Below are 13,474 nucleotides of genomic sequence, written 5' to 3'. Positions count from 1 at the left end.
GTGGTGTGGTGTATATGGTGTGGTGTGGTGTATATGGTGTGGTGTGGTGTATATGGTGTGGTGTGGTGTAGTGTGGTGTGGTGTAGTGTGGTGTGTATGGTGTGGTGTGGTGTGGTGTGGTGTATATGGTGTGGTGTGGTGTAGTGTGGTGTGGTGTGGTGTGGTGTGTATGGTGTGGTGTGGTGTAGTGTGGTGTATATGGTGTGGTGTGGTGTATATGGTGTGGTGTAGTGTGGTGTAGTGTGGTGTGGTGTGGTGTGGTGTGGTGTATATGGTGTGGTGTGGTGTAGTGTGGTGTGGTGTATATGGTGTGGTGTGGTGTAGTGTGGTGTATATGGTGTGGTGTGGTGTATATGGTGTGGTGTGGTGTAGTGTGGTGTAGTGTGGTGTGGTGTGGTGTATATGGTGTGGTGTGGTGTAGTGTGGTGTGGTGTGGTGTGTATGGTGTGGTGTGGTGTATATGGTGTGGTGTGGTGTGTATGGTGTGGTGTGGTGTGGTGTATATGGTGTGGTGTGGTGTAGTGTGGTGTATATGGTGTGGTGTGGTGTGGTGTGGTGTGGTGGTGTTGCTTTGCGTTGCGTTGCGTTTACAAGAGCGCAAAAAAAAAAAAAAATCAGATCTACCTCAAAAGTAATCTACCTTTTCCCGCAAGCATTTTTCCAACAGACAACAATGGTATTCCATCTACAGACATAGAAATGCCAGTACACGGCTATTTTCTCGAAAAAGAGATAGAACGGTATGGTGGCAGAGAAATGCTGGAAACAACCAATGTTGTGTAGAGAAGACAAATCCACAAAAAAAAGAAAGATAGACTATTCTATATAGTAGCATCTATCGAAGAAAACTAGAATATACGGCCACACTGGTAGCAGAGATATGGTTCGCCACAATAGGCAACAGCGAGAAGTTTCTCTTTTTTCTTTCGAGGGCATTCTCCCAATATACGAGGAACAGGATCTGTATGTGTTTTTGCTAGTTCTACTACCTTTCTATCCATATTGGCTGGAGAGAATTGTATACTGTCTGTATACTCTTTTTTTGCTTTCGAAAACTCTTCGAAGTCGAATCTTGGAGAACAAGGTGGATCGAATACTATTGGCATTGTCCTATATATACAATATATACAATATACAAATACAAAACATACTACATCCACGAATTGCACACAAATAGACTCTATGCTATCCTATTCCATTTCGAAAGGGTTTCTAGACTTTGTTGGGATTGTTTCTTTGGCAATATCTCCAGATGTCTTCTTTGGGAGATGGACAAATTGTCGATCTTCTCCGGGTATGTTCCAAACACCATTTTTCTTTGTAGCTTTCCATGTTTTGTACAATATAGAACCAACTGCAAGTGCAATTGGTAGAATATAGCATGCAGTGTTGTATACACAAACGCTATTTTGTATCTGTTCCAACAAAGATTTGGACTCTTCTGCTACGTCTTCTTGTATCTGTTCTACAATGTTGTCTTCTTCGTCTACATCGAGAAGAGATAGAATATCCAACACTACATCGTTGTTGTCTTTTTGCTGGCTAGAGAGTTCTATAGTGCGTCTTTCCAACCTCTGTAGTGTTTGTAGTAGAGTACGTTGCAGTACAGCTATTTCGCTGTTTTGTTGTGTACTTTCTTCCACAGGTTGTGTACGATCTTCCAGCTGCTCTTTTTCGTCTATCGACGAATTCTTTGCCGGGGTCTCCCTTTGCAACAATCCCTCCTCTTCGCGTTTCCTCGCATTTCTCCAAATTCTGTACACTCTACTAGTACCAATACCAAACGTTTCTGCTGCATCTACTGCAGAAAGTTGGCCTCTTGTGTTTTCTATTTCTCGAACTTCTACAGGAGACAAATATTTTTTTGGTGCCATATACAACAAAAAGGGGTATTTCTCTATATAGAAAATCCACAATTTCCACAAAAAGTGGTATTTCCACAATTTCCACAAAAACAGCAAAAAGTGCTACAAAAGTAGAAAAATGCAAAATATTGCTAAGCAATTCTCAGCAAATTCTCAGCAATTCTCAGCAAATTCTCAGCAATGCTCAGCAAATTCTCAGCAATGCTCAGTAGCTTCTCAGCAATTCTAGCAAGGGGGAATCCCCCTTTGGGAACAAAGCCAAAGAGCTATAGCAATATTTTGCATTTTTCTACTTTTGTAGCACTTTTTGCTGTTTTTGTGGAAATTGTGGAAATACCACTTTTTGTGGAAATTGTGGATTTTCTATATAGAGAAATACCCCTTTTTGTTGTATATGGCACCAAAAAAATATTTGTCTCCTGTAGAAGTTCGAGAAATAGAAAACACAAGAGGCCAACTTTCTGCAGTAGATGCAGCAGAAACGTTTGGTATTGGTACTAGTAGAGTGTACAGAATTTGGAGAAATGCGAGGAAACGCGAAGAGGAGGGATTGTTGCAAAGGGAGACCCCGGCAAAGAATTCGTCGATAGACGAAAAAGAGCAGCTGGAAGATCGTACACAACCTGTGGAAGAAAGTACACAACAAAACAGCGAAATAGCTGTACTGCAACGTACTCTACTACAAACACTACAGAGGTTGGAAAGACGCACTATAGAACTCTCTAGCCAGCAAAAAGACAACAACGATGTAGTGTTGGATATTCTATCTCTTCTCGATGTAGACGAAGAAGACAACATTGTAGAACAGATACAAGAAGACGTAGCAGAAGAGTCCAAATCTTTGTTGGAACAGATACAAAATAGCGTTTGTGTATACAACACTGCATGCTATATTCTACCAATTGCACTTGCAGTTGGTTCTATATTGTACAAAACATGGAAAGCTACAAAGAAAAATGGTGTTTGGAACATACCCGGAGAAGATCGACAATTTGTCCATCTCCCAAAGAAGACATCTGGAGATATTGCCAAAGAAACAATCCCAACAAAGTCTAGAAACCCTTTCGAAATGGAATAGGATAGCATAGAGTCTATTTGTGTGCAATTCGTGGATGTAGTATGTTTTGTATTTGTATATTGTATATATTGTATATATAGGACAATGCCAATAGTATTCGATCCACCTTGTTCTCCAAGATTCGACTTCGAAGAGTTTTCGAAAGCAAAAAAAGAGTATACAGACAGTATACAATTCTCTCCAGCCGATATGGATAGAAAGGTAGTAGAACTAGCAAAAACACATACAGATCCTGTTCCTCGTATATTGGGAGAATGCCCTCGAAAGAAAAAAGAGAAACTTCTCGCTGTTGCCTATTGTGGCGAACCATATCTCTGCTACCAGTGTGGCCGTATATTCTAGTTTTCTTCGATAGATGCTACTATATAGAATAGTCTATCTTTCTTTTTTTTGTGGATTTGTCTTCTCTACACAACATTGGTTGTTTCCAGCATTTCTCTGCCACCATACCGTTCTATCTCTTTTTCGAGAAAATAGCCGTGTACTGGCATTTCTATGTCTGTAGATGGAATACCATTGTTGTCTGTTGGAAAAATGCTTGCGGGAAAAGGTAGATTACTTTTGAGGTAGATCTGATTTTTTTTTTTTTTTGCGCTCTTGTAAACGCAACGCAACGCAAAGCAACACCACCACACCACACCACACCACACCACACCATATACACCACACTACACCACACCACACCATATACACCACACCACACTACACCACACCACACCATACACACCACACCACACCACACTACACCACACTACACCACACCACACCATATACACCACACCACACCACACTACACCACACCACACCATATACACCACACCACACTACACCACACTACACCACACCACACCATATACACCACACCACACTACACCACACCACACCATATACACCACACCACACCACACCACACCACACTACACCACACTACACCACACCATATACACCACACCACACCATATACACCACACTACACCACACCACACCATACACACCACACCACACCACACCACACTACACCACACCACACCATATACACCACACCACACCACACCACACCATACACACCACACTACACCACACCACACTACACCACACCACACCATATACACCACACCACACCATATACACCACACCACACCATACACACTACACCACACCACACCATATACACCACACTACACTACACTACACCATATACACCACACTACACCACACCACACCATATACACCACACCACACCATATACACCACACCACACCATACACACTACACCACACCACACCATATACACCACACCACACCACACCACACCATACACACCACACTACACCACACCACACTACACCACACCACACCATATACACCACACCACACCATACACACTACACCACACCACACCATATACACCACACTACACTACACCACACCATACACACCACACTACACCACACTACACCATATACACCACACTACACCACACCACACCATATACACCACACCATATACACCACACTACACCACACCACACTACACCACACCACACCATATACACCACACACACCACACCACACCATACACACCACACTACACCACACCACACTACACCACACCACACCATATACACCACACCACACCATACACACTACACCACACCACACCATATACACCACACTACACTACACCACACCATACACACCACACTACACCACACTACACCATATACACCACACTACACCACACCACACCATATACACCACACCATATACACCACACTACACTACACCACACCATACACACCACACCACACCACACCACACCATATACACCACACCATATACACCACACTACACCACACCACACCATATACACCACACTACACCACACCACACTACACCACACCACACCATATACACCACACACACCACACCATACCGCATCACATCACACACACCATATACACCACACACACGCACACACACACACACACACGGGGACCGTTTCGCTCTCCATACACCTTTTTAAGCCCAAAAAAAGCGATTGCAGGGTGTGGTTTTTTTATGCTTGAGGGCCTTAACACAAGCTAATACGCCCAAAAAAGTTGTATATAGAACCCCCATCTCTTATACTACTTGCTGTAATGACTGCCTTTCATTCAGAGTCATGCTGTAATGACTGCCTTTCATTCAGTCATGCTGTAGTGACTGCCTTTCATTCAGAGTCATGCTGTAATGACTGCCATTCATTCAGTCATGCTGTAATGACTGCCTTTCATTCAGAATCATGCTGTAATGACAGCCTTTCTTTCAGAGTCATGCTGTAATGACTGCCTTTCATTCAGAGTCATGCTGTAATGACTGCCTTTCATTCAGTCATGCTGTAATGACTGCCGCTCATTCAGTCATGCTGTAATGACTGCCTTTCATTCAGTCATGCTGTAGGGACTGCCTTTCATTCAGAGTCATGCTGTAGTGACTGCATTTCATTCAGAGTCATGCTGTAGTGACTGTCGTTAATTCAGAGTCATGCTGTAGTGACTGCCTTTCATTTAGAGTCATGCTGTAATGACTGTCTTTCATTCAGAGTCATGCTGTAGTGACTGTCGTTCATTCAGAGTCATGCTGTAGTGACTGCCTTTCATTTAGAGTCATGCTGTAATGACTGTCTTTCATTCAGTCATGCTGTAGTGACTGCCTTTCATTTAGAGTCATGCTGTAATGACTGTCTTTCATTCAGTCATGCTGTAGTGACTTCCTTTCATTCAGAGTCATACTGTAGTGACTGCCTTTCATTCAGTCATGCTGTAATGACTGCCTTTCATTCAGAATCATGCTGTAATGACTGCCTTTCATTCAGAGTCATGCTGTAGTGACTGCCTTTCATTCGGTCATGCCGTAATGACTGCCTTTCATTCAGTCATGCTGTAATGACTGTCTTTCATTCAGAGTCATGCTGTACTGATTTCATTTCATCAAGGTTCAGTAGTCAAGGGTTTGATAGACCTTTTATTGTTATTTTTGGCTCTCTTCAACTGCTTTAACATTGGCTAGCAGACGGCGGTCTAATGGCGAGACGTCTCATCACTGAGTTGCTGCAAAAGTTTTGGCCAAGAGGAGGAAACAGAGAGGCCTGGTTTGCATCTGTTTGACATGGTAGGTATATTTAACCAAACATATAATACAAACTCCTCCTTTTGGCTTTCTTCAACTGGTTTTAAGAACTGATGACTGGGCTTTTATCAACATGATTTGGATTCTTGATCTGCTGTGTTGTGTGTCGGGGACAGTAATCAACGTGACATTGACTGCTGTGCTGCAGCTGCTGTTTGACAAGCTGGCCAACCCACAGCAAAAGACGGACATGTTGCAGCACTACGTCAACCACCCGGACTACGAGAACAAGTACCTGGACTTGGTCAGTGGCTGTTCCCACTCCCCAGCCCCACCCTCCCCTCCCCTTGTTGCTGCTTTAGAAAGTACTCTGCTCTGTCTTTCTCTTCTCTCTCAGTCTTCTTCTTCATTTTCATTTTCTTCTTCTATTCTTCTTCTTCTTATTCATCTTCTTCTTCTATTCTTCTTCTTCTTATTCATCTTCTTCTTCTGTGTCTATGGGCTGCAGTTTCCACATTCACTAGAATTTGGCTTTACATGGATACATACACACAGATACATAACACTTACAACAATTTGCTGTCTCAGAGACTCCCATTTTCAGATCTGTTACATAAGATGTTTTTGATTCCTATTCCAGAGCTACATCAGATGCTTTTGCATCCCTGTTTAAGACCTACTACATCACCTATGTTTTTGATTCCCTGTTTGAGAGCTATGCTTTTTCTACCCTATTTCAGAGATATTTATCGACTGTGTTTTTGCCTCCATGTCTCATCAAACAAAATTCCTTCCTTCCAGACGTGTTTTTGGCTCCCTGTTTTCAGAGCTACTACATCAACGAGTCTGCACTGAGCATCCCTGAGCGGTTCTCCCTGCAGCGGACGTACGTGATCTTCCGCACACTGGGCCTGCGGCACCTGACGGTGGTGAGCAGCCACGGGGAGGTTGTGGGCGTGGTGACGCGCAAGGACCTCATGGGCTTCAGCATAGTGGAGAAGCTGGGCCACACCCTGCAGGATCAGCTGGAACACCTCCACCACCACCACCCGCACGAGATGACCTCCCCTGTGGAGGAGGGTCACCTTGGTGGTGGTGCTGGAGACAGTGTTGTGGTTTAACCCTTTCACTACGGCCAGGTTTTTTGGGGATTTATTTTTTTTGCAGTTATTTGTAGAGGATTCAGAAACTAAAAAGGAGATGGGGTTTGAGCCTTTCACTACTTAAGGCTAAGATTACAGCTTGTGCAGAACTCTCCTTCCATGCAAATTTTTATTTAGAAAAATTGAGTTTAAAAACTCAAAGAAGGAGATGACCTCCCCTGTGGAGGACCATTGTGCCAGGAACAGCAGTGTGGTTCAACCCCTTCACTATGGCCAGTTTTTTGCAGTTATTTGTAAAGGATTTAAAAACTAAAAGAACAAGATGGCCTCCCCTGTGGAGGTACATGGATCGGGAAACAGCAGTGTCATTTAACTCTTTCACTACTGTCAGGGCCCTCTCTGTGTGGAACAACACGGCACTGGAGACAGCATTGTGGTTTAACCCTTTCACTGCGGCCAGGTTTTTGCAGTTATTTTTAGAGGGTTTAAAAACTAAAAGGAGATGGCCTCCCATGTGGAACAACACGCCAGAGACAGTGTTATGGTTTAACCTTTCACTACTTATGGCCAAGAGGTGGCCTTGATCCTCTGTGGAGGAGCATGGTTCTGGAGACAGCAATGTGGTTTACCCCTTTCATTTTCCCCACAGCCAGTATTACAGTTTGTGCAAAAAAAACACCCCAAAACTTTTTCCCCTTGCCTGGGAAGTTCAGACGCAACAGCCAGTATTACAGCTTCTGCAAAAAAAAAAGCTTCCTCCACCAGCAGGGGAGGTTTAACTCACTCCAGACGATGTCAAGTACTGTGAGTTTCATTCAGTTACTTTATGTTTTGTATTTTTTGTGATTTTTTTTTTTTTCCTAACAAATGGATCGTCTGTAGGGAAAAGCAAGGGACAGAACTATTCGTCCGGAGCGCCTTAAACACTTATTTTTAGAGGAACTAGAAATAAAAAGAATGGGATAGGCTCCCCTGTGGACTGACAACATGGTGCGGGGATGGGATTGATGGGGAGGAAACCTGTGGAGGAACATGGTACTGGAACGGGATTGATGGGGAGAAACCTGTGGAGGAACATGGTACTGGAACAGGATTGATGGGGAGAAACCTGTGGAGGAACATGGTACTGGAACGGGATTGATGGGGAGAAACCTGTGGAGGAACATGGTACTGGAACAGGATTGATGGGGAGAAACCTGTGGAGGAACATGGTACTGGAACAGGATTGATGGGGAGAAACCTGTGGAGGAACATGGTACTGGAACGGGATTGATGGGGAGGAACCTGTGGAGGAACATGGTACTGGAACAGGATTGATGGGGAGAAACCTGTGGAGGAACATGGTACTGGAACAGGATTGATGGGGAGGAAACCTGTGGAGGAACATGGTACTGGAACAGGATTGATGGGGAGGAAACCTGTGGAGGAACATGGTACTGGAACAGGATTGATGGGGAGGAAACCTGTGGAGGAACATGGTACTGGAACGGGATTGATGGGGAGGAACCTGTGGAGGAACATGGTACTGGAACAGGATTGATGGGGAGGAAACCTGTGGAGGAACATGGTACTGGAACAGGATTGATGGGGAGAAACCCACCTGATATGAGAAAGAAAGCCAGGACTCCTCTCCCCTCTCCCCCCCACAACCTCCTCCATGCCCCCATGTGTTCCCCCACACACCCTCCTCAAACAACTGTCACAACGAAACCTTCATCAACACCAAGACCCCAGCACTGAACAACTTGGACCTTACTAAGGGAGCAAGCCAGCAGGTTGTTAAAAACTTGACTGCTAGCTTGGAGAATGGCTTCTTCTGTCATGTTGCCTGGGGAGCCAGACCCTTGACCTGGCGAAAGACAGACAGTCTTTTCTGCTGCATTGTTATGGCATTTGTTGACTGACCCATTTTGAGGATAGTGTTTTGTAACACTGGGTCAGTTCACTTTGTCACAGCTGTTAACCCCCTGAATGCTGAACCTTGCTGAAATGAGATCAGTGTGACACAACTTTGACAGGCAGTTTCTACTTTTTTGTATACTTATCAGTGGTGTTATTGATCTTTGTTGAACACAAGTAATGCAATCCCAAGAGGAAGGAGTCTGGATACAGAGTAGTGACTGGCACTGAGAGCGCCACCCATTATTTTGTATTTTTTCCTGCGTGCAGTTTTATTTGTTTTTCCTATCGAAGTGAATTTTTCTACATAATTTTGCTAGGAACAACCCTTTCGTTGCCGTGGGTTCTTTTACGTGCGCTAAGTGCATGCTGCACACTGGACCTCGGTTTATCATCTCATCTGAATGACTAGCGTCCAGACCACCACTCAAGGTGTAGTGGAGGAGGAGAAAATATCGGTGGCTGAGCCGTGATTTGAACCAGTGCGCTCAGATTATCTCGCTTCCTAGGCCGGACACGTTACCCACAGGCCATCACTCCACTCTCTCAGTGAGGTTGACAGACTGATGAGCATACTAGTCAGCAGCAGTCAGGAGGTTAAAACAGCAGTGATAAACAGGGGAATGTGACAGTGCTGTTCCTGTAGGGACATGTTTAGGTTTTGTATCAATCGTCAGTTTGCATTTCCATATGTAGCACTGTTGAAAATACTGACATTAAAAAGAAATCATAATAGATTTTCATTTTGTGCCAAATCCTGACAGTGAACTTAAAAAAAAAAAAAAAGAAATTTTGAGATGGTAAGTATATGTATCACCAAACATGGAGTATAATAGAAACTCCTCCTTTTTCCTCAGTCCACCCTGGTGTGAATGGGAACCTGACTTCGGTCTGGGAGGTTAACTCTCTCCATACGAACGGCGAAAGAGACGACATTAACAGCGTTTCACCCCAATTACCATCATCAAAATATTGCAAGCGGAAGGCTCTTATACTGAAGAGGTGAATGTTGACAAAGAATACCACAATTCTGGTGACAGAAGCTAAAGGTTGGGTCATTCAGACACCCACTGAACATCCGAGGAGTCTGTGTAGAGGAGAAGAGAGGACTGGCCGTACTGAGTAAGTTAAAATGGTGAAAGAAGAGAACTGGGCCCCGCATTCCTTGACAGAGTGGATATGAATTCACTTCCCTGATGGCCATACAAGCTGTGGGACCTTGGGTTTTTTTTTTTTTTTTTTTTTTTTTCTAAAACTGTAAGCAGTCAGCCTTGTTTTAACTTCAGTGGAAATGTTACTGCTTTATATGCGTAGCAGAAAAGTGAGGGAGCAACTGCTGTTTTTTTTTGTTTTGTTTTTTTAAAATTTATAATTGACTGGAAGTGGATGATTTTCCATAGAATGAGCTGGTGATGGTGTGATGAGATAAAGATAGCAGTCCACAGTATGTAAATTATGCCTCTAGTTCCAGAGCTGAGGAGCTAAAGCTAAGGATTTGTGAAACATTTTATCTATTGTCACCATTGCTTTGTATCATGACTGACGTTTTGAAGTAGGTACTGCTGACATTGATCATTTACAGATCCACTGATGTTCCTGCAAATGTAATCCTCAAAATCAGTATTGCTGTGAGACTGATTTTTTGTTATATGTATATACTATACGTATTATTATTACTTACTAATCACTAACTGCTAATGTTATTGCTGAATTTCCCATTTGCTCCCATTTCATAGTCTGTTATTATCATGGTCTTTTTTTACTCCCTCTCTCTGTGTATCACTATGAAGTTCTTTCAAAAGAACAAGATACTCAGCAAGTCTTTAGTATTGTTGTTGTTGGTGTTGCTGCTATTATGTTGTTGTTACGAAGAGAAATTTGGTACTGCTTGATTAAACTCATTAATTCTGTTGTCCATCAAGGAGAAAAAAAATGTGCAAAAGTGTGAAGTGTGCATTTTTTTTTTTTTTTTTTTTTTTGCATCATGCTCAATACATGAGGCTGCTTTGGCAGAATCAGTAAGTGCTTACCAGTGATCAGGGTTTGAGGCCCCATTTCGGCATGATGTGTACTTGGGAAGGGCACATTACTCCAGTTTTCCTCACCCTGCCCAGGTGTAAATGGTACCTGATTTTGATTTGTGAAAAAGTGGCTAGAAAGAGAGAATTTGGCCATGCCTTCCTGATGCTGAGCGCTAGATGTAATGCCCCGATGGCTGTACAAGGCACTGGGTTATCTAACCTTTTAACATTTTGATTAACTGCAGCAACAGTTTCAAATTTTCTTGCAGTCATGAGGAATTTGACTGTCCCATGTCACATACCAGTGTGGGTCCATTAATGTTTTGATTGCCACAATTGTGGTTTGAAGAGATGGTAAGAAAGAAACCGAGGGGAAATTATTTTCCACATTCCTTGCATGCTGTGTGTAGTCTTTGTGTGTGTGAGGATGTGTGTGGGGTGTATTGTGTGTGTGTCATCTTGTGATAGTGTATGGTGCGTGTGTGTGTGTTTAATGTGTGTGTTTGTGGATGGTGTGTGTAGTGTGTGTGCATGCATGCATTGCATGGGGAGGGATGGGTGGTTTGGGTGGCACAACACATACAGGTCATTGTATTCAAGTTGTTTGGTTGTAAGGTTGGTTTGAACATCACATTTTAGTTAGGTGTTGGAGGGAATATTTAGTATGTTTTTCTTTTTAATTATTCCTGAGTAATTGATATGTACATTTAAAAAATATATATGTGATTGTACTTGCATTTAAATGGCAGTTTTGACATTTCATACATTTCTCAATCCCAGTAATTGAGAACAATGTGCATTTTCACTGAATGGGAGATAGCAGTAGCATGTTTGATTATAATGATACTGATTTATATTTATAATTATATTGATAACTTTGCTATTGCTCAAACTACAGAAAAAATTCAGATCATACCAGAGACCTTTTCTGATGCCAGGGAATTCCATGATGGGTTTTTTTTCTGTTGTTGAACTGGAAGAAGCTACTTGCAGACAGTAACCAGTCAGATGAGACTGCTTTGCCTTTGTGTCTGTATACTTGTGTTTGTACTGCTGACTGAAACAAGCCCCAGGGAATTCCAGTGCAATGGTTTATGAATGGAATATTGTCATGTTTAAGCCTTTGGGTCTACAGAGCTGGTCAAAATGGTCACTTGCTATGTGTGTGTGTTTTTAGTGTGTGTGTGTGTGTGTGTGTGCCTTCCTATGCCGAGCCCTAAACTCAGTGGATATGAAGTCAGTTTGGTTCTGCATGAAAATCTGCTTTAGTGGGTAGTCACAGAAGGAGGGGGATTGGGGGGAGGGGGGTGGGGGGGTGGAGAGAGAGAACAGGGTGAAAGCAGAGGACATGACACTGATGTCAGCTTTCTGGGACGAGCAGCAGTGATAATTGTGGCCAGAATGTTAATGTGCATTTCTGTGTTCCCTGGTAAATAATCATGATCAATCATAACATAATATGTAAAAATGTGTGTTGAAAATGACACATGCATTTTGCCTAAAAAGACTTGTATCACTGTGGAAAGATTCACCCATATTCAAATTTTTCCTTTGCCTTTGATTTCACCTCAACACAACATAACTTCAACTTAATCCTGATGGCTGGTAAGCAACAAAGGTGAATAAAGAAATATAATCCTGACACGTCTGTACAAATGATGCATACATAAAATGTACTGTACTGGTCCATTTTCATATTCTTCATCACTTGCAGTTGTAATCATTATAAAATCATTTTCATGATTATTATTACCTGTAATCTCTGAACAAAAATGTGTTATAATAATAGCCCATTTCACAATCCGCAAATCTTCATTACACAGATGATGTGCTGGTTGTGATTTGTTGCTGAATTACGGCTGACTGCCACCTCTTGTCATACTCATGGACAGTATTGGTTGTCCACAGCTTTTCTGCTGCATTTTTTGGTCAGGTCATTTATGCCTTCAGCTTCCATGATTTGGTGGTTTGGATGTTTGCTTTTCGTAAGTTTTAACCTTTTCTTTTAAACTTTTTTTTTTTTTTCATTAGTAATGCCTGTTTGTATGTCTCTGTCTCTCTTTTTTTTTCTTTTTTTTTTTGCTTTCAGTCTATGTCCCCACGTCTGTCTCTTTGTGTCAGTATCAGCCTCTCTCTTTCTGTCTCTCTCAGTTTGTCTGCCTCTCTCTGTCTGTCTGTCTCTCAGTCTTTTTGCCTTGTTAATTAGGCATTCTTTCTTTCTTTTGTTTTTCTGTCTAGGACTTGTGAGTTCCTGCTGGATTCTGTTTTGTTTTGCATGCCTGTTGTTATCTGTAATTTTGTGTACAATGTATAATTATGTTTGTGTGTTCAGGTTCCTTTTTTTTTTTTTTTTAATCCTCTGGTGAAAAAAAACATAATTAAATAGCCTATGTCAGAG

At 42.4% G+C, this 13,474-nt stretch overlaps 1 protein-coding gene across 1 annotated transcript in view; it reads left to right on the top strand.

Annotated features, from left to right (window-relative positions):
- LOC143285444 (chloride channel protein C-like) overlaps window positions 1-8,154 on the top strand; it is a 43,131-nt gene extending 34,977 nt beyond the window's left edge. The window contains exons 18-19 of the mRNA XM_076592719.1: window positions 6,262-6,357; window positions 6,881-8,154. Of these exons, the coding sequence (XP_076448834.1) occupies window positions 6,262-6,357; window positions 6,881-7,174 (390 nt within the window). The 3' untranslated portion in view covers window positions 7,175-8,154. The remainder of the gene's footprint in view (window positions 1-6,261; window positions 6,358-6,880) is intronic.
- The last annotated feature ends 5,320 nt before the right edge of the window (window positions 8,155-13,474 follow it).

The sequence above is a fragment of the Babylonia areolata genome, chromosome 9 (assembly GCF_041734735.1).
Source record: "Babylonia areolata isolate BAREFJ2019XMU chromosome 9, ASM4173473v1, whole genome shotgun sequence".
NCBI classification, from domain to species: Eukaryota; Metazoa; Mollusca; class Gastropoda; order Neogastropoda; family Buccinidae; genus Babylonia; species Babylonia areolata.
Note: the sequence above shows the minus strand (reverse complement) of the source record. Positions and strands in the feature narration are given on the sequence as shown.